Below are 20,522 nucleotides of genomic sequence, written 5' to 3' on the forward strand. Positions count from 1 at the left end.
GGTTCCATACTTGGGGAAGAGGCTCGAATCCTCTAGTTTTGATTCAGTTCCATTACTGCTAATCAGTGTTGTACATGTTCATGTTGTATCCGTACAAAAATATTATTGAAATTGTAAAACTTTTCGACATTAGACGAACAAATACAAGTTTAACATTGGGAGAAATTGACGCTGAGCTGTTTCTCCAACACAATCGGAAGATATAATGTGGATGGAGAAGTCCCTTGGACTTTAGCGTCAAGCCTTAAATATGACATTTTGTAAATCAATATTCCTTACGGGTCCCTTGAACCATTTTCTAGCATCAAACGCCCACCAAAGCATTATCAGCGTCAAAAACATGCCAACGGCTACTGGTGCATAGTTGAAAGTTTTCCACTGGATGGGGTAGAGAGTTGGCAAGAGGAAGGCTGAACAAGTGTAACATATCCATAAGAACGCCACCAAGCAAATGGGCCTTCTTGCTCTACCCAAATAAAAGGGTCCTGGTTTGAAGTTTTTCTCAGCCATGACAAGCCTTGCAAATATTGGCACCGCATAGCCTCCAACCCAGCCAATTGTGCTTATCGATACAATGGCTGTGAAAATCACATCAAGCTTCAGGATGGGTAGTCCAAGAATAATGCTAATGGCAGCACACAGCCACACAGCATTTGTTGGAACCTTGTACTTTGGGTGAATTTTTCTCCAGATAGGTGAAAATGGGATCCCATTGTCTCTTGATAGCGCATAGACCTAAAAGGAATCGTGTGAGTGCCACCAGAAGAAATACTTGTTTGTCAAACCACCAAAATTTTAGGAACTGAAGAAGTCAGTGAAATATAGCTGCTAGATGTATTTTCAAATCCCATTTTAGAGAAGGAGAACGAGATTCGATCTCTTACCACTCTGGCAGCACTTGCTGTTACTGAGAGCCCACAGAAGAAGAAGGATCCCCAGATGATACATAGAAAAACTACTGCTCCAGTTGAATTATGATACCTTCCATAGAATGCATCATAGATTATCTGTGCTGGTACTAGTGCACCAACAGTCTCGTTGTTCTCATCGTACAAATAGTTAAAATCCTACAGTAAAATCAAAATCCTCATGTCAACATAAAACCATCTTTCTGAAAGAACTTCCAGTAGGAAAATAACCCAGTAGAGAGCATTCCTGGATACTGAAGGTAAGAGCCAAGTAATATGCCCATCCAAAAACAGAGATAATGCCAATACTGGAAAGAATTGCAGCAGGGCCTGTTCTATCAGCACCTTTTGTTTCTTCGGTTAAATGAGCCGCGGTGTCGTAGCCATATAGGCAGTAGTTGCTTAGCAGCACAGATAGAATGACGGCATAAGGTTTACTGCTTATTCCAGTTGCCTCGGGTGATGTTTCGAAATGAGTGAACACAAACGAAGCAGATTGTGTTTGTTGTGCCACCAAAGGAAGCATTACAATCACTGCTAAACCCCCAATCACCTGCACGATTTCATGAGCAAGCAGTCCTATTGAACTTAATAAGATTGCTTTAATTTCCTCGGAGGAGGGTGCAAATTGCATGAATTGAAGACCCTAGAGTGCTTATGTACGGAATCCTTTGGAAGGGAGAAGAAGGAATAACTAGAGAGGCAGCAAATTAACCTGCCACCATATGGAGATAATGCCAAGGAATGCAATGACTTGTAAAGCGAAGCTGTTGAGTACTGCCCACGTGATAGTGAAACCAATATACATACACAAGAAAACACCTCTTGAAGCGAAGTAGCCTCCGCCCTTGTTGTTTCCAGTGGCGAGAAAAATAATCATCTGTAGTGCTTGGGCTCCTGAATATGCCTGCAATGCTAGGTATTAAATATTTGGAACGAAAACATGAACAATTCTAAGAATGCATCCGTTTGCAAGTTCATTGCATATCATTGCATCATCATCATTCATACAAAAGAGTGAAAATAATTCAACTAGCCGATATCAAGTTCATTGAAGAGACACTGTATTGACCTCACCAAAAATAAGCATGGTGTATGTTTATATAGACATACCTGAGTACCGATTCCAGAAACGGCACCAATGGTCTCGAGCCAAGCGCAGCACCAGGATGCAAATGGCCCCCACTTGGGTCCAGCCAAATGAGCAGCCCAAAAGTAAAGCGAACCCGTGGTCTGTTTAGTGTTTTAAGAAAAGTCCGTGAGAGAAAAAATGAACAAATTATTGACAAATTTTATTTATAGGCAATGATGGACAATATGGAGGTCTAATTCCTTGGTGTAAATAGAGGCAAAGGCACTCTGTGAGAGACGAACATATATATATAGATACAAGAAATCAAGATGTATACGGGGAAAGAAGAGCAAATCTCAGCCATGGCAATCCCAACAAACCAAGTGAAGAAAGTGACAACAACCCATCCCCATATCAAGCTTGCAGGTCCTGCATAACGTAGGCTTGGCCCATAGAGAGGTGTCCCAGTAAAAACTGCCATGCTCGAAAATGTAATCGCAAGAGTCTTGAAAAATGTCTGCAAGAAACCAACCATGAAAAACATATGAATCCATACATCAAAGATGTCAAAAAAAGAAGAAAAAAAAGGGAAGATTATTAATATGCGAAACCATTTCTCTTCTGAGTTCTTGCTTGTATCCGAGCTCATTCAGACGCTTCTCTGCAGAATCAATTCCGAAAGCTTTTTGATCCATGCTAATATGCTCTACTCCTGAACCCATAACGAAAACTAGCCAGCAACGACAACCAGGTTGTTCGCCAATGATAAGAGCTAGCTAGAGCTGAAACTCTAATATTATTTGACATAAACTGTAAGTTGCTATATGAAGGATTAGGTTATATGTAGCTGTAGTTTGAATACATGTCTCCATGTTCTTTGGTTGTTTTGAAATAGTCATAACCAGAAGGCATCCTAAGACCACGATTAACAATATCAAATTAGTAAGCAGCAAGATGAAACGATGACCTCGGAGCGCAATATCATTCCCTGTGGGAACCAATCCTATTATATTGGTGAAGGCAAATATTAAAGCAAAGATACTCTGAAGAACGACTTGTTTAACTCTCTTACCTTCTTTTCGGCACTTCTCTCTTGTCTTTACTGCTAGAAGTCCACACTCAACTTTGAAAACAAGACACACTGGAAAACTCAGTTTTAGATTTTTTGTCAGTCAATATTTCTGTAGAATAATATTGATTTTTTGTTATTTTATTTTTAAATAAGGCCGCCATTATTTAATACGTTTGCCTTTTCTTTGACAGACCGGGTTTCTCTCATAATTTATTACTGTTTTTTGTCGGGATTTCGATATAATCGTCCCTCTATTATTTGAAAGTGTTTCATTAATTGAGTCTCTCTACTAATATAATGTCTCATTGTATCCTTGGATAGCAACTGTTTTTTTAAATAACAACTCTCCTTTAATTAACGCCATTTTTAATTATGGATAATTTTTTCAACAATTCTTTTCACATGTAGCGATGATTGTTATATATTTTGTAATGTTTTGTATTAAAAGATAGGAAATGGCAACAAGGCCCTTGAATGCTTAGATGTAGGAATAAATTAAATGAGGGGTAGTGTGGTAATTGAACAATAGTTGATATATATAAATAGAGAGAAGGAAAAAAAAAAAAAACAAAAGAGAGATCTGAATTTTGAGAGAGAACCGGCAGGAGAGAAAGGGAGAAAGAAGAAGAAGAAGAGAAAAGAGGGAAATTAGAAAGGAAATAGAAAGGAGTTGGAGAAAATAAGTAAAAAGGTAAGATTATGTATAAATATATGTTAATTAAGCTTTAATTTCGATTTTGATAAATGTTAGGGTTATGAAATTTGTGTTTTGGGTTTGATTGATGATTTAATTTGAATATTATAGAGTTAATTGTTGTGGGTATTTGATTATTTGGATGATTTTGAGAGATTGAATTGAAAGATGATGATTTTGAGTTATGATTTTGTTTGAATGGTGAAATTGTGTTAGGAATTTGGCAAGAACAGTAGGTTTCTGTTAAAAATTCTGGGTTGGAGGTTGAAGATGACAAAATTTCGGTTTGGTCCCTCAATTTTGGAAAATTACAGTTTAGTCCCCAAACTTTGGAAAATTTGCAGATTGGTCCCTGGAGCATATTCCGAGATTCTGAACAGAATAACATATGAATTATGGACAGAATTACTGTATAGATAAGAGAATTTAACACTTTCAATTTAGTCCTCCAATTTGACAAAAATTACAATTTGACCCTAAAAATTTGGTAAAATTCCAGAATGGTCCTTGGAGTATAATGAGATGATCTGGACAGAAATGAGGACTAATTATGGTCAGAATTTCAGTATATTCATGGATTTATGATAAATTTCAGTTTGGTCCTCCAATTAGACAAAAATTGCAATTTGACCCTTAAGAATATGATAAATTACAGATTAGTCCCTAGCTGTAATATTAGCCTTTTCAGATTAGTTTGATGAATAATTAAGGGTTATTTAGTGAATTATTGCCAATTTTATTAGTTGTTTTATTATGGATTAGATTTCGGGAAAACCGTTAAATTTTGGGTTTTTGAGAAAATTGACTAGTTAGTTCAAAAACATATAGGGTTACGGAATACATCATTAGTTAAGTTTATTAAATAGGTTAAATGTTATTTTGAGTCGTTCTTGAATATGTCTCCTTTGTATTCAGATAATCCTGATATTCTACCGACAGGACGTCAGTAGGATTTTCTTCGGTGTCTGCTTTTGGCTTCTGTTTGCTTTTGAGTCAGGTGAGTGGATAATTTTCCATATGCATGAGAAATAGTATAAATATTTGATTTGTTAATATGAATTGAATCATGCTTCTTGATAATATATATGTTGATTATTATCCTTATTTTGATAAAGCATGATCAATTGTTGAATCTGAATTCTTGATATGAACCAGTATATATTTGGGATTGACTTCTGAATTGATAGCTCCTCATTTGATTGATGTCATGAGTTGAGCCTTGAGATATGAATATGTCTGTTTGAATATGATTATGAACCTATGGTATGTCAGTCAGAATACCCATGCTAACAGGGTAGTGTTAGTCTTTGTGCACATCGTATCTGAACCCTAGTTGGTCGGGGGAGTCACCAACCTGTGTGGACTGATCATCCCACAGTACGGAGCCTCATGCTCATTGCATTTTGATTTTCTGACGAGTTTTACCATATGATCTTCTTGTTATGGCCAATTTGAGAACAATTCCATAAGAACCTAAAGCCATACTTGTATATATATTTCTCATTGCTGTATTACCTCGTGTGTGTATATTGAACGTTATCTACTCATTGAGTTGTTGAACTCACCATCTCATTATTTACCTTTTCAGGCTTATAGCTTGATAGCAGGTCACTTTTGTTGAACCTTCAGAACCTGCTCTTTGGTTGTACTTTGTACATTTTCCTTTATGTCTAGTTAGTGCTCCAAAACTATGAATTATATTAACTCTTGTATTAAGACAATTCAGTTATATTATGAAGTTAATTTTGTTGTTATTGCTGCGTTGAACTCTGATTGACTTATTTGAAGAATAAGGTTGTGTGTAAGTTTGGGTTCGCATAGGTATGGAACCTTGGAGGGGAACCTTGCCTATGTGCCGGTCATGGATCCGGGATTCGGGTCGTGACAAACTTGGTATCAGAGCTTTAGGTTAAAGAAACAATAATATAATTAAATTCGTAATAAGTGGAGCATTAGGATCCGTGTTGTCTTATTTGTTGTCTTTGAAATTCTGAATTCTCATTAAGCATGTCTTCTTCCTTGTGATAGATATGCTTTCCTATAATTCTGTGGTAATTATCATGCTATTGTTCTAACATGACTTGAGTGCTCTCATTTTTATTTTAGGAAATGCCGAGGAATAGACGAATAGCTGATACTGTTAGAGTAGAGGATGATCAGGATAATGTCCCTATTGGGCGGTTGAGAACTGCAAGGCAGAGAAGGAGGCGCGGTGCACCCGTGCCTCAACATGTTGAGGAGGTACCTCCACCAGTGGAGGAAGAGCCTCAGGAGATAGAAGAGGAAGATATTGTTGATGAAACAGGTGTGGGGGTAGCTGACCCTGAACCTGTTACAGAGTTTCAGCAACTTAGTCAGGTTGTGCGGACCTGGATAGAGTTTTCTATGGAGAGAGATAGAAGGAGGGATAAAGATGTACCCTCGACATCCCACACTGTTCAGGGAGTTAATGTGCCGTTGAATGACTTCATGAAGTTGGCACCTCCTATTTTTACTGGGATGGATAGTTCAGAGGATCCTCAGAGGTTCCTAGATGATATTTGGCGACGGTGTGAAGCTTTGGGATGTACAGACCACCGAGCTGTGAGTTTGGCATCGTTCAGGTTGGAAGGAGATGTGGCAATCTCTTGGTTTGAGTCTAGGAAAAGAGCAAGACCAGTAGAGGCTCAGTGGACATGGAAGGAGTTTAGCTCCATGTTCTTAGACAGGTTTCTCCCTCAGAGCGTCAGGGATGCTCGACTTTATGAGTTTGAGAGGCTATCTCAGGGGAGCATGACAGTGGATGAGTATGATCTGAAGTTTACTCAGCTGTCTAGGTATGCAGAACATCTTCTACCCACTGAGGAGTGAAGGGTGAAGAGGTTTATTAGAGGACTCAAATCCTCTATGTATAAGGTGATGGTGTCACAGGTGTTTCCATCATACTCTTTAGCTGTTGATAGCGCCAGATTGATAGAGGCGCGAGAATTGGAGGATATGACTGCAGGCCAGTCTAAGAGGCCTAGAGAAGAGGGTCAGTCTTTTAGGCAACAGGGATTAAGTGCAGGTCCGTCTAGGGGACGAAGCGGCCGTCAGGGCTCATGGGTTCAGAGGAGGTTTAGACAGAGACCGTCAGTTAGTGGCTCAGACGGTCAGAGTGGCAGTAGTGGTACTCAGAGTTTAGTTCAGACTGCACCTCGTAGTTCATTTATTACACCTAGTGATAGTTCTTCATGTCAACACTGTGGAGGAAGTCATACTAGTGCAGAGTGCTACAGAAGGACCGGGGCTTGTTTTAGTTGTGGCCAGATAGGTCATAAGATCAGAGAGTGCCCGAGGAGACAGTTGTCAGCTTCGGGGTTATCTGCTTCAGTCCAGCATCCTATTCAGGCACCATCGACGAGCCAGTCTGTGGCTCATGGGGGTAGAGGTTTTGGTGGCCGTGGTCAGAGAGGCCGGGGTGCAGGTGATAGAGGTCAGATACAACAGGGTCAGGGGCATGCTAGAGTTTTTGCCTTGACTCAGCAGGATGCTCAGGCATCCAACACAGTTGTTTCAGGTATTCTTCCTGTTTGCTCTTTTGAAGCAAAAGTGTTGTTTGATACGGGTGCAACCCATTCATTTGTTTCCCCATATTTTGCCATGAGGTTAGATAAACAACCAACTTTGTTAAAATCACCAATTTCAGTTTCCACTCCCTTAGATGAATTAATATTAGTGAAGTATGTGTATCTGGATTGTGAAATAGAGATTGGAGATAAGATTTTTATGGGAGACTTAAATGTCTTAGATATGGTTGATTTTGATGTGATTTTGGGAATGGATTGGTTGGCAAAGCATAGGGCTTCGGTAAATTGTTGGGGTAAGAAAATAATATTTGATCTAGATGAAGAAGTTGGGTTGGTATTTCAAGGAGATAAGATTGGGTCTCCATCAATTATGTTGTCGGCTATCTCGAGGAAAATGGCCAGAAAAGGGGTACAGTGCTACCTAGCATATATAGTGGATATAGAGAAAGAAGTTCCTCAATTAGACCAAGTCCCTATAGTTAGGGAGTTTATTGATGTCTTTCCCGATGACTTGCCTGGATTGCCTCCATATAGGGAGATTGAGTTTTGTATTGATTTGGTTCCGGGTACCGAACCAATATCAATGGCACCATATAGAATGGCGCCAGCAGAATTGAGGGAGCTAAAGGAGCAACTGCAGGATTTGTTGGATAAAAAGTTCATCCGACCAAGTGTGTCCCCCTGAGGAGCCCCAGTGTTGTTTGTGAAGAAGAAAGATGGGTCATTGAGGTTGTGTATAGATTATAGGCAACTGAATCGAGTGACTGTTCGAAATAGATACCCACTCCCTCGCATTGATGATTTGTTTGACCAGTTGCAGGGAGCTCAATTCTTTTCTAAGATCGATCTTCGATCTGGGTATCATCAGTTGAGGATTAGGGAGTCAGACATTTTGAAGACAGCTTTTAGAACTCGGTATGGTCATTATGAGTTCTTAGTGATGTCTTTTGGGTTGACGAATGCACCAGCAGCTTTTATGGATTTGATGAATAGAGTGTTTGGCCAGTTTATTGATCAATTTGTGATAGTTTTTATTGATGATATTTTGGTGTTTTCGAGGTCTAGAGAGGAGCATGAGCAGCACTTGAGAATGGTGCTTCAAACTCTGCGAGACCATCAGCTGTATGGCAAGTTCTCAAAGAGTGAGTTTTGGTTGGAGAGTGTAGCATTTCTTGGGCATGTAGTGTCAAGGAATGGGATTGAGGTTGATCCTCAAAAGATTGAGGCAGTTAAGCAGTGACTTAGACCTACTTCGGCGACAGAGATTAGAAGTTTCTTAGGTTTGACCGGCTATTATCGGAGGTTTGTGGAGAACTTTTCTCGGATTTCTGCACCATTGACTAAGTTAACGCAGAAAAATGTTAAGTTTCAGTGGTCTGAAGCTTGTGAGAAAAGTTTCTTGGAGTTGAAAGAGAGATTGACTACAGCGCCTGTTCTAGCAGTACCATCAGGTTCTGGTGGTTACACAGTGTATTGTGATGCTTCGAGAGTGGGGTTAGGATGTGTTCTAATGCAGCATGGCAAGGTTATTGCCTATGCTTCACGGCAGCTGAAGAAGCATGAACAGAACTATCCTACACATGATTTAGAGATGGCGGCTGTAATTTTTGCCTTGAAGATTTGGAGGCACTACTTGTATGGTGAAACTTGTGAGATCTTTACAGATCACAAGAGTTTGAAATACATCTTTCAGCAGAGGGATCTAAACCTGAGGCAGAGGAGATGGATGGAATTGCTGAAGGATTATGATTGTACCATACATTACCACCCGGGTAAGGCAAATGTAGTTGCCGATGCTTTGAGTAGAAAATCATCAGGGAGCTTAGCTCATATTCAGGAGGTACGAAGACCTCTGATTAGGGAGCTGCATGAGTTGGTGGATGAAGGAGTCAGATTTGATCTTAGTGAAGCTGGAGCAATGATTGCTCATTTTCAGGTTAAGTCAGATTTGTTTGATAAGATAAAAGCAGCTCAGAAGAAAGATGATTCACTACTCAGGATTAGAAATGAGGTTGAGCAGGGTAAGGCTGCAGGTTTTATGATAGGTGATGATGATGTGCTGAGATATAGGGGTAGGCTTTGTGTACCTGATGTAGATGATCTGAGGAGAGAATTGATGGTAGAGGCACATCAGACAGTTTACACAATGCATCCAGGTTCCACCAAGATGTATAAAGACCTTAAGGTGTGTTATTGGTGGAATAGGATGAAGGCTGATGTAGCAGACTTTGTTTCTAGGTGTTTGACCTGTCAGAGGGTAAAGGGTGAACACCAGAAACCTCCTGGATTGTTGCAACCATTGTTGATTCCAGAATGGAAGTGGGAAATGATCACAATGGACTTTGTGACAGGATTGCCTAGGAGTCAGGAGGGTTATGATTCAATATGGGTGATTGTTGACAGGTTGACAAAATCAGCCCATTTTCTGCCAGTTAGGATTACTTATGGATATGCAAAGTTGGCAGAATTATTTATTAGTGAGATTGTACGGTTGCATGGAGTGCCAATCTCGATAGTGTCTGATAGAGGTCCACAGTTTACATCGCGGTTTTGGGTGAAATTCCAAGAAGCTATGGGTACTAAAGTGCAGTTGAGTACAGCTTTTCACCCTCAGACAGATGGTCAATCTGAGAGGACTATTCAGATCTTGGAGGATATGCTAAGGGCTTGTGTTATGGATTTTGGAGTTGGTTGGAGTAAGTTCCTACCATTAATGGAATTTGCTTACAACAACAGTTATCAAGCTAGCATAGAAATGGCACCTTATGAGGCTTTGTATGGTCGGAAGTGTAGATCACCGGTTTGTTGGTTTGAGGTTGGTGAGAAGAGGCTAATGGGACCAGAGTTGATTCAGATTACCTCAGAGAAGATAGAGGTAATTAGAAATAAGCTTCAAACAGCTCAGAGCAGACAAAAGAGTTACGCAGATAAAAGAAGGCGTGACTTAGAGTTTTCAGTGGGTGATTGTGTGTTCTTAAAAGTATCACCGACCAAAGGAGTATTTAGGTTTGGGAAGAAAGGCAAGTTGAGTCCTCGATTCATTGGACCGTATGAAATTCTGGAGAGAGTTGGGGCAGTTGCTTATAGGTTAGCATTACCACCAAACTTGTCCGCTATTCATCCGGTATTTCATGTTTCCATGCTAAGGAAGTATATGTCAGATCCATCGCATGTATTAGAGGTCTATCCCATTGAATTGAGAGATGATATGGTTTATGAGGTGCAACCAGAAGCTATAGTCGACCGACAAGTGAGGAAGCTTAGGTCAAAGGATATAGCTTCAGTAAAAGTGAAATGGAAAGGTCATTCACGTGAGGAAGCGACATGGGAGCTCGAGGATAAGATGCGTGAGGAGTATCCTCATCTTTTCGATAATCTCGGTAAGTATTCAATCTTTTCTATTAAGTTTCGAGGACGAAACTTTTATAAGGTGGGGAGATTGTAATGTTTTGTATTAAAAGATAGGAAATGGCAACAAGGCCCTTGAATGCTTAGATGTAGGAATAAATTAAATGAGGGGTAGTGTGGTAATTGAACAATAGTTGATATATATAAATAGAGAGAAGGAAAAAAAAAAAAAACAAAAGAGAGATCTGAATTTTGAGAGAGAACCGGCAGGAGAGAAAGGGAGAAAGAAGAAGAAGAAGAGAAAAGAGGGAAATTAGAAAGGAAATAGAAAGGAGTTGGAGAAAATAAGTAAAAAGGTAAGATTATGTATAAATATATGTTAATTAAGCTTTAATTTCGATTTTGATAAATGTTAGGGTTATGAAATTTGTGTTTTGGGTTTGATTGATGATTTAATTTGAATATTATAGAGTTAATTGTTGTGGGTATTTGATTATTTGGATGATTTTGAGAGATTGAATTGAAAGATGATGATTTTGAGTTATGATTTTGTTTGAATGGTGAAATTGTGTTAGGAATTTGGCAAGAACAGTAGGTTTCTGTTAAAAATTCTGGGTTGGAGGTTGAAGATGACAAAATTTCGGTTTGGTCCCTCAATTTTGGAAAATTACAGTTTAGTCCCCAAACTTTGGAAAATTTGCAGATTGGTCCCTGGAGCATATTCCGAGATTCTGAACAGAATAACATATGAATTATGGACAGAATTACTGTATAGATAAGAGAATTTAACACTTTCAATTTAGTCCTCCAATTTGACAAAAATTACAATTTGACCCTAAAAATTTGGTAAAATTCCAGAATGGTCCTTGGAGTATAATGAGATGATCTGGACAGAAATGAGGACTAATTATGGTCAGAATTTCAGTATATTCATGGATTTATGATAAATTTCAGTTTGGTCCTCCAATTAGACAAAAATTGCAATTTGACCCTTAAGAATATGATAAATTACAGATTAGTCCCTAGCTGTAATATTAGCCTTTTCAGATTAGTTTGATGAATAATTAAGGGTTATTTAGTGAATTATTGCCAATTTTATTAGTTGTTTTATTATGGATTAGATTTCGGGAAAACCGTTAAATTTTGGGTTTTTGAGAAAATTGACTAGTTAGTTCAAAAACATATAGGGTTACGGAATACATCATTAGTTAAGTTTATTAAATAGGTTAAATGTTATTTTGAGTCGTTCTTGAATATGTCTCCTTTGTATTCAGATAATCCTGATATTCTTACCGACAGGACGTTAGTAGGATTTTCTTCGGTGTCTGCTTTTGGCTTCTGTTTGCTTTTGAGTCAGGTGAGTGGATAATTTTCCATATGCATGAGAAATAGTATAAATATTTGATTTGTTAATATGAATTGAATCATGCTTCTTGATAATATATATGTTGATTATTATCCTTATTTTGATAAGCATGATCAATTGTTGAATCTGAATTCTTGATATGAACCAGTATATATTTGGGATTGACTTCTGAATTGATAGCTCCTCATTTGATTGATGTCATGAGTTGAGCCTTGAGATATGAATATGTCTGTTTGAATATGATTATGAACCTATGGTATGTCAGTCAGAATACCCATGCTAACAGGGTAGTGTTAGTCTTGTGCACATCGTATCTGAACCCTAGTTGGTCGGGGGAGTCACCAACCTGTGTGGACTGATCATCCCACAGTACGGAGCTCATGCTCATTGCATTTTGATTTTTCTGACGAGTTTTAAGGCCAATTTGAGAACAATTCCATAAGAACCTAAAGCCATACTTGTATATATATTTCTCATTGCTGTATTACCTCGTGTGTGTATATTGAACGTTATCTACTCATTGAGTTGTTGAACTCACCATCTCATTATTTACCTTTTCAGGCTTATAGCTTGATAGCAGGTCACTTTTGTTGAACCTTCAGAACCTGCTCTTTGGTTGTACTTTGTACATTTTCCTTTATGTCTAGTTAGTGCTCCAAACTATGAATTATATTAACTCTTGTATTAAGACAATTCAGTTATATTATGAAGTTAATTTTGTTGTTATTGCTGCGTTGAACTCTGATTGACTTATTTGAAGAATAAGGTTGTGTGTAAGTTTGGGTTCGCATAGGTATGGAACCTTGGAGGGGAACCTTGCCTATGTGCCGGTCATGGATCCGGGATTCGGGTCGTGACATATTTAATAAAAATTTATTGTATAGATACACAATGCAATATATAAAAAGACTGAATGAAATATTTATTAGTAGGAGGATGAACTATATCAAAATCTTATTTTATTTATTTATTTATCAAACATGTTGATTGAACTTAACGGGGAAATAGATAGAAAAACTCATTTTAATTAGATTTGAGGAAGGTCTAACTGTCTAAAGTTAGATTTACAATTAAAAAATTGAAAAATTATACCATTTATAATTGTGGACTTATAACTCACCTAGCTGAGTTACAAGTTGGAAAATATATAAACTTCAGATGATTTTGGGCCCTTACATGTCTATTTAATGGCCTTTAAGAATTTTTTTTGAAAGTAAGCTAGATTAGTGATTTTAAGTATTTATACTCGATGGATTACATTAATTTAAATTGTGAAGGGTAGGATTGTAAACATGTTGTTCATCCTACTTGTAAGAGTTGTAAGAGTGATCAGGAAAAATAATTACTTTTATTATAGAACAAACACAAAATCATACAACTAACCCATGTAAAATCATCCGTGTAGGTGTGTTATACTATTAACTTGTAAACCAAGACATTCAGTAGGCGCTCACACTAACAGCTTGTAAAATATAGGATTCATGTGGGTGCTTTTTTTTTTTTTTGTCAGGTTTCATAGAATTCCGTGTTTAGTTCCCTTATTTTTTCACTATTGAATACAGAGAACAGTTCTTCTGAAGACTCTAGACTATTTCTGGCGGGATCATCTTGTAAACATGAATAGGCTCAGCTCAGCGGTTTGTATGATTTTGTCAACGTATTTCTCATTGTCTTTCTGATTGACTTAAACTGACTGAGAACCCTAGCAGGTAAATGTAAGGAGTTTCGGGCACAGGAATCCTCTCGAAGAATACAAAATTGATGGTTGTCGGTTTTTCATCTCAATGCTGAGTGCAACTCGGAGATTTAACTGTTTAAACACTTCTGCAGTATTGGTCATCTCCTACAGAATCTCAAGAACTCTTTGTATCATAAATGTCAGATTAATCATAAAGCGGAAGGTATATATCCTCCTCCCCTGTGTTAAACGTCAACTCTTGTTCAGGGGAAATTGTTTTGATTCTGTTAACACTGTTTAAGTCAATGTGCCCCATAAAAACAAATCATTGGTTCGTTTCCACTGTAGCTGGATCAAGGATGTAACATTCTTTCTTTAATGGATTAGTGTTATGTTTGATGTCATGGTCATGATAAGAGCTCTTCTTTCACCGCTGGAATGATAATAATATTTGGGTTCAAGAATGTGTTAGAGTCTTCAGTGGTGCTACTCTTTCTGGGAAAGAATCCAGGATTCACTAGAGAATATTCTCAAGGAATTCCTTTGCATCAGAGCAGGGGTAGCATATTTCAAATATTAACACTCTCTTCCCCTTTCTAATTCTAAAATTTTCTACTGTCTTGAGTTTTGTGTCAATATCCAAGTCACTGATGCATTAAGTGCTCAAAAGGAAACAGGTATAAACAGGTATGCGTTTTGGTGCACTGCACAGAAGTGGTAGCGTTACAACTAATTGGCCAAATCACATGCGAGATTTTATCTAGGCACTTGTGTGTTGATAAAAAAACAAGTTTATACTGCTTTTACACCATTTCCTTTACTTCGATTATTGGTCAAGTGTAATTCTTAAAAACAAAAGATTGTGGGCAAAATGTATACCTAGAAAACCAAACCACACCATAGATCGCAGTCTTCATCCCTGAGTGATAACTGTCAGGGCTCCATACTGAGGGGAGAGGCTCATATCCTCTAGTTTTGATTGAGTTCCTTTACTGCCGATCAAGGTTGTCGTATCTTTACACGAATATTTATTGAAATTGTAAAACTTATCCACATTAGACGAATAAATACAAGTTATCATTGGAAGAAATTGAAAATGATCTGTTCCTCCAACACAATCGGAAGATATAATATGGATGAACAAGTCTCGTAGACTTTAGCATCACGCCTCAACTATGACCATTTTGTAAATCGATATTCCTTACGGGTCCCTTGAACCATTTTCTAGCATCAAACGCCCACCAAAGCATTATCAGCGTCAAAAATATGCCAATGGCAATTGGTGCATAGTTGAAAGTTTTCCACTGGATTGGGTAGAGAGTTGGCAAGAGGAAGGCTGAACAAGTGTAACATATCCATAAGAACGCCACCAAGTAAATGGGCCTTCTTGCTCTACCCAAATAAAAAGGTCCTGGTTTGAAGTTTTTCTCATCCATGACAAGCCTTGCAAATATTGGCACGGCATAGCCTCCAACCCAGCCAATTGTATTTATCGATATAATGGCTGTGAAAACAACATCAAGCTTCAGGATGGGTAGTCCAAGAATAATGCTAATGGCAGCACACAGCCACACAGCATTTGTTGGAACCTTGTACTTTGGATGAATTCTTCTCCAGATAGGTGAAAATGGGATCCCATTGTCTCTTGATAGAGCATAGACCTAAAAAGGAATCGTGTGAGTGCCACCCGAAGCAATACTTGTCAAACCAACAATATTTTAGGAACTGAAGAAGTTACAGTGAAATATAGACATGTCAATGACTGCAAGTGTGACTAGATGCAATGTTCATTTTCAAATCCCAGTTTAGAGAAGAAGAGCGATATTCAATCTCTCTTACCACTCTGGCAGCACTTGTAGTTACTGAAAGCCCACAGAAGAAGAAGGAACCCCAGATGATACATAGAAAAACTACTGCTCCAGTTGAATTATGGTACCTTCCTTGAAATGCATCATAAATTATCTGCGCTGGTACTAAGGCGCCAGCAGTCTCGTTGTTCACATCGTACAAATAGTTAAAATCCTACAGTAAAATCAAAAGCCTCATGTCAACATAAAACCATCTTTCTGAAAGAACTTCCAGTAGGAAAATAACCCAATAGAGAGCATACCTGGATACTGAAAGTAAGAGCCAAGTAATATGCCCAACCAAAAACAGAGATAATGCCAATACTGGAAAGAATTGCAGCAGGGCCTGTTCTATCAGCACCTTTTGTTTCTTCGGTTAAATGAGCCGCGGTGTCGTAGCCATATAGGCAGTAGTTGCTTAGCAGCACAGATAGAATGACCGCATAAGGTTTACTACTTATTCCAGTTGCCTCGGGTGATGTTTCAAAATGAGTGAACACAAAAGAAGCAGATTGTGTTTGTTGTGCCACCAAAGGAAGAATTACAATCACTGCTACACCCCCAATCACCTGCATGTTTTCATGAGCAAGCAGTCCTATTGAACTTAATAAGATTGCTTTAATTTCCTCGGAGGAGGGGGCAAATTGCATGAATTGAAGATCCTAGAGTGCTTAAGTATGGAATCCTTTGGAAGGGAGAAAAGGGAATAACTAGAGAGGCACCAAATTAACCTGCCACCACATGGAGATAATGTCAAGGAATGCAATGACTTGTAAAGCAAAGCTGTTGAGTACTGCCCATATGATAGTGAAACCCATATACATACACAAGAAAACACCTCTTGAAGCGAAGTAGCCTCCGCCCTTGTTGTTTCCTGTGGCGAGAAATATAATCATCTGTAGTGATTGGGCTGCTGAATATGCCTGGAATGCTAGGTATTAAATATTTTGTAACGAAAACATGAACAATTCTAAGAATGCATCCGTTTGCATGTTCATTGCATATCATGCTTCTTCAACATCATTATTCTTACAAAAGAGTGAATAATTCAACTAGCCGATACCAACTTAATTGACAAGACACTATAATGACTTCATAACCAAAAATAAGCACGGTGTATGTTTATATACATACCTGACCACCAATTCCAGAAACGGCTCCAATGGTCTCGAGCCAAGCGCAGAACCAGGATGCAAATGGCCCCCACTTGGGTCCAGCCAAATGAGCAGCCCAGAAGTAAAGCGAACCCGTGGTCTGTTTAGTGTTTTAAGAAAAGTCCGTGAGAGAAAAAATGAACAAATTATTGACAAATTTTATTTATAGGCAATGATGGACAATATGGAGGTCTAATTCCTCGGTGTAAATAGAGGCAAAGGCACTCTGTGAGAAATGAACATGTATATATAGATATAAGAAATCAAGATGTATACGGGGAAAGAAGAGCAAATCTCAGCCATGGCAATCCCAACAAACCAAGTGAAGAAAGTGACAACAACCCATCCCCATATCAAGCTTGCAGGTCCTGCATAACGGAGGCTTGACCCATAGAGAGGTGTCCCGATAAAAACTGCCATGCTCGAAAATGTAATCGCAAGAGTCTTGAAAAATGTCTGCAAGAAACCAACCATGAAAAACATATGAATCCATACATCAAGGTTGTCAAAAAAAGAAGATAAAAAGGGGAAGATTAGTAATATGCGAAACCATTTCTCTTCTGAGTTCTTGCTTGTATCCGAGCTCATTGAGACGCTTCTCTGCAGAATCAATTCCGAAAGCTGTTTGATCCATGCTAACATGCTCTACTCCTGAACCCATAACCAAAACTAGCTAGCAAATGATAACCAGATTGTTCACCAAGGATCGATAAGAGCTAGAGCAGAAATTCTACTGTTAATTGACATAAACTGTGATTTGCTATATGTAGGATTAGGATATATGCAGCAGTGGTTTGAATACATGCCTCCATGTTCTTTGGTTGTTTTGAAATAGTCATAACCAGAAGTCATCCTAAGACCACGATTAATAATATCAAATTAGTAAGCAGCCAGTGCAAGATATATGAAATCATAACCTCATAGTGCTGGTAAAGTAGTGTATACAAGCAAGCTCCAATATCACTCCACACGGGAACCTATCCGATTATATATATTGGTGAAAGCAGAAGCATAGGACGACTTATTTAACTCTCTTTCCTTCTTTTCGGCTCTCGTATCTTGTCTTTACTGCTACAAGTCCACACTGAAAACAACATTCATTGAGAAACTCAGCTTTGGACTTGAGACGGTCCAAATTCCTGTACAAGAAGACAGCCCGGGTTTGAATATGGCCGCATTTAATACATTATTGTCGTTCCTGTATTATTAGAAAATGTTTCATTTAGTCTCTTTACTAATATAATGTGTCATTATATAGCAATTTTTTATTTAATAATAACCTTCTGTTAATTAGCATCCTTAAGATGTAAGGATTGATCAATGAAATAGCGATATGTGGGCTAGATAAAAAAAATTCAACAGTTTTTTCCATGTATTGAGATCTCGTTGGTCAATACTTAATTTATAATTATGTTAATTTACGGGTGATTGTTATTAATCAAGATTTATTGTATCAAGACACAATACGATAATATTATATTAATTGAAGAAGAGGGGTGCACTTTACCAAAAATTTTCTGTTAAATATGTTGATTGTTGCTATGTATAATACATAGAGAATTTAGAACAATGGGAAAGAAAAAAAAAATCCCATTTTAATTAGATTTGAGGGGGTTTAACTGTATGATATTCAATTTGCAATTAAAAATTTTAATTTTTTTTTATTAACGTGGGTGTTCGGGTAAGCTTGCGTGCACCTCAACTAATCCCACAGGCCCTGAAGTTAATGATCATGTAAGCCTTCAATGACCATCATATTAACAACTATAAAGCTTGAACTTGAAATTACAGGGAGAACAAATAAAAAAAATAGAAATTATACCATATATAGTTGCGTATGAACTTATAACTCACTTGGCTGACTTGCACACGGAGAAAATTTATAAATTATACATATAGTTATTTATTTCATGTTGATAAAGGCTACTATGGTTGCTCATTATTTATAAAAAAATTAAACCAGAGAAATAATATTAAAAAAATTTCAATATTATAATGAAATTCAGCGCATTATAACATCTAAAATAATATATTAACCTTATTCATTATTTATATCAACAGTTAAACCGAACTTACTAGATGACATGTATTTTTTATCTAAAAACTTTTATTTGCTTTTGCTAGAATTCAAACCTATAACATTAAAGTTACACCACAAGTTAACTATTGAGTTATAACACGAAGTTTGTTGCCATACAATTAAAATAATATATTAATTTAGTTTATTATTTATATAAACAGTTAAATCGATGTCACCATTCTAGATGTATTGATAATTTATACTTTATATTTACAAAATTAAAGCCGAGCAAGCTTCCAACTTTTTTTACCCGTTGTTATTATTATTATTACTAGGATGTTATTGGAAAGTACCTGGCTAGTTAAAGATGTTAATCAATCCAATATAAACCAATTTCTTGAATTTATATTATAAACAGCCGAAGGCCAAAGCCCGGGCGTCCCAAAAGTTCGAAGAAAACCCCAAAACAAATCCAGCCCAAATTGAAATTAAGCCCATTTTTCAAAGGAGACGCCAGAAGCATCTTGCATCATGTATGGAGTGTATCTTGCTTCTGGTGAACCAACTTTTATTCATAGTTATGCTGAATCCTGGCAACAAATTTCAAGAAACCGGAAGGGCAGATAGTGGTTGGACGGGGTTTGGATCCACCAGTGAACAAGCATCTATAGATTTTGCTTGGTTAAAGGTTGGGCTAAAAATGGATGTCCTGCAGGCAGGCCCTGGCAGGTGCTCGGTTTTATTAATCTGCACTGGGAGAAATATAGTCTTGGGCCAAATCATAAGAGTAAAACCCAAGGCCATCGTGCAAATTCAAATATGCCATTATCTGTAACCCCAGAAAGGAAACAAAGAAAAATGCCTTAACATCCAACCAAATACTTCAAGACTTTAAACTCTTCTTGTATACGAAACCAATGAGATAATCACCAATTCTGCCTCTATGAAAAGGGTTAAGGAGCAATCATGCTGATAAGATTATTGACAGGATGGTGACATGAAATAATAGAAAATATATATAAAAGGAAGATGGTTTCAATGATCAAACCTAACATTTCATGCTGAGCTTGAGAGGAGTTTTTAAATCTAAAATAAAGTGTAATATATATACAGCATTCAGTGATATAAAGGGATAATAAAATATTAAGTGATGCAAACTGTTGATAAAAAAAAAAAGAGTGTGAGTGGTCCGAGTGGAAAACAATGTATATTATATATACACTTGATTTTCTAAACTACTATTATATATACATCCAGGAAAAATGCTTAGCTTGCCGAACGAAGATAAGAATCAAGAAAGGATGTGGCTGAGAGATGATCACTCGGTATGGTTTTGTCTTATCTCGGGAGCTTCTTTTTCACGATCGAGCTTCTATATGTATGTATGCATGTGCCTCCGAGTTAGGAATGCTTTTCGACTTGAATAGACCAATGAACTAAATCAATCTGGTTCATCTAACATTTGGTTCTGTTAGGTTCGGTTGAAAAGTGTAGGAGAACAAACAATCGGTAAATGATTTTTTCTTAAAGAGATTCGGTATTTTATGATCGGTTTTCAATCAACATCATTTTATTTTTTTTACAATAAGGGATTTGGATCTCTACCTTCTAAAGGTAAATCAACAAATCTTGGATTACTGAAGATCATGTAGAGCCAGCAAGTCGCGACTGTTGGTAGAGATAAGGCTTGGTTTGACTAGCAGTCCGTAAACAGAGGGGAAAATTTTTCTTTCTTGATTCGTTGAAGGGAGGGTTTTAACCCTAATCTTGCAAGTTCTTATTTTCTTTTGTAATAGCAGAACTATTTTTCTCCCG

At 37.6% G+C, this 20,522-nt stretch overlaps 2 protein-coding genes and 1 long non-coding RNA gene across 6 annotated transcripts in view; 2 read left to right on the forward strand and 1 right to left on the reverse strand.

The window, feature by feature from the left end:
* Positions 1-14,090, forward strand: part of LOC7467860 (protein translocase subunit SECA2, chloroplastic) — a 31,607-nt gene extending 17,517 nt beyond the window's left edge. Inside the window, exon 30 of one of the 2 annotated variants that reach the window (XM_052450669.1) lies at positions 13,571-13,711. In XM_052450669.1, coding sequence (XP_052306629.1) covers positions 13,571-13,687 — 117 coding nt within the window. In that variant the 3' untranslated portion in view covers positions 13,688-13,711. Of the gene's footprint in view, positions 1-13,570; positions 13,712-13,909 lie in introns of those variants that run through there. The other variant, XM_052450666.1, reaches the window with a different exon arrangement.
* LOC18096199 (amino-acid permease BAT1 homolog) lies at positions 11-17,667 on the reverse strand. 3 transcript variants are annotated; one of them, XM_052450671.1, is made up of 8 exons: positions 17,238-17,667; positions 16,964-17,143; positions 16,668-16,787; positions 16,265-16,456; positions 15,797-16,102; positions 15,526-15,708; positions 15,276-15,347; positions 11-663 (listed from the first exon to the last, which is right to left on the reverse strand). In XM_052450671.1, exons 1-8 carry the CDS (start codon positions 17,346-17,348, stop codon positions 238-240), a joined length of 1,590 nt encoding a protein of 529 aa, XP_052306631.1. In that variant the 5' UTR covers positions 17,349-17,667; the 3' UTR covers positions 11-237. The 3 variants fall into 3 exon arrangements, with proteins under 3 accessions (XP_052306631.1, XP_052306632.1, XP_006386352.2); XM_052450672.1 differs by lacking the exons at positions 15,276-15,347; positions 15,526-15,708; positions 15,797-16,102; ... (2 more) ...; positions 16,964-17,143; positions 17,238-17,667 and adding exons at positions 885-1,065; positions 1,154-1,461; positions 1,624-1,815; ... (1 more) ...; positions 2,318-2,497; positions 2,592-2,980 and having other exon boundaries at positions 11-735; XM_006386290.3 differs by lacking the exon at positions 11-663 and having other exon boundaries at positions 14,636-15,347; positions 17,238-17,664.
* Positions 4,623-5,500, forward strand: LOC127905007 (uncharacterized). Its single transcript, XR_008058573.1, has 2 exons — positions 4,623-4,743; positions 5,335-5,500. It is a non-coding gene; the product is annotated as an uncharacterized LOC127905007 (long non-coding RNA).
* Positions 17,668-20,522: the final 2,855 nt, after the last annotated feature.

Source organism: Populus trichocarpa, chromosome 2, assembly GCF_000002775.5.
Source record: "Populus trichocarpa isolate Nisqually-1 chromosome 2, P.trichocarpa_v4.1, whole genome shotgun sequence".
In the NCBI taxonomy this organism is placed as follows: Eukaryota; Viridiplantae; Streptophyta; class Magnoliopsida; order Malpighiales; family Salicaceae; genus Populus; species Populus trichocarpa.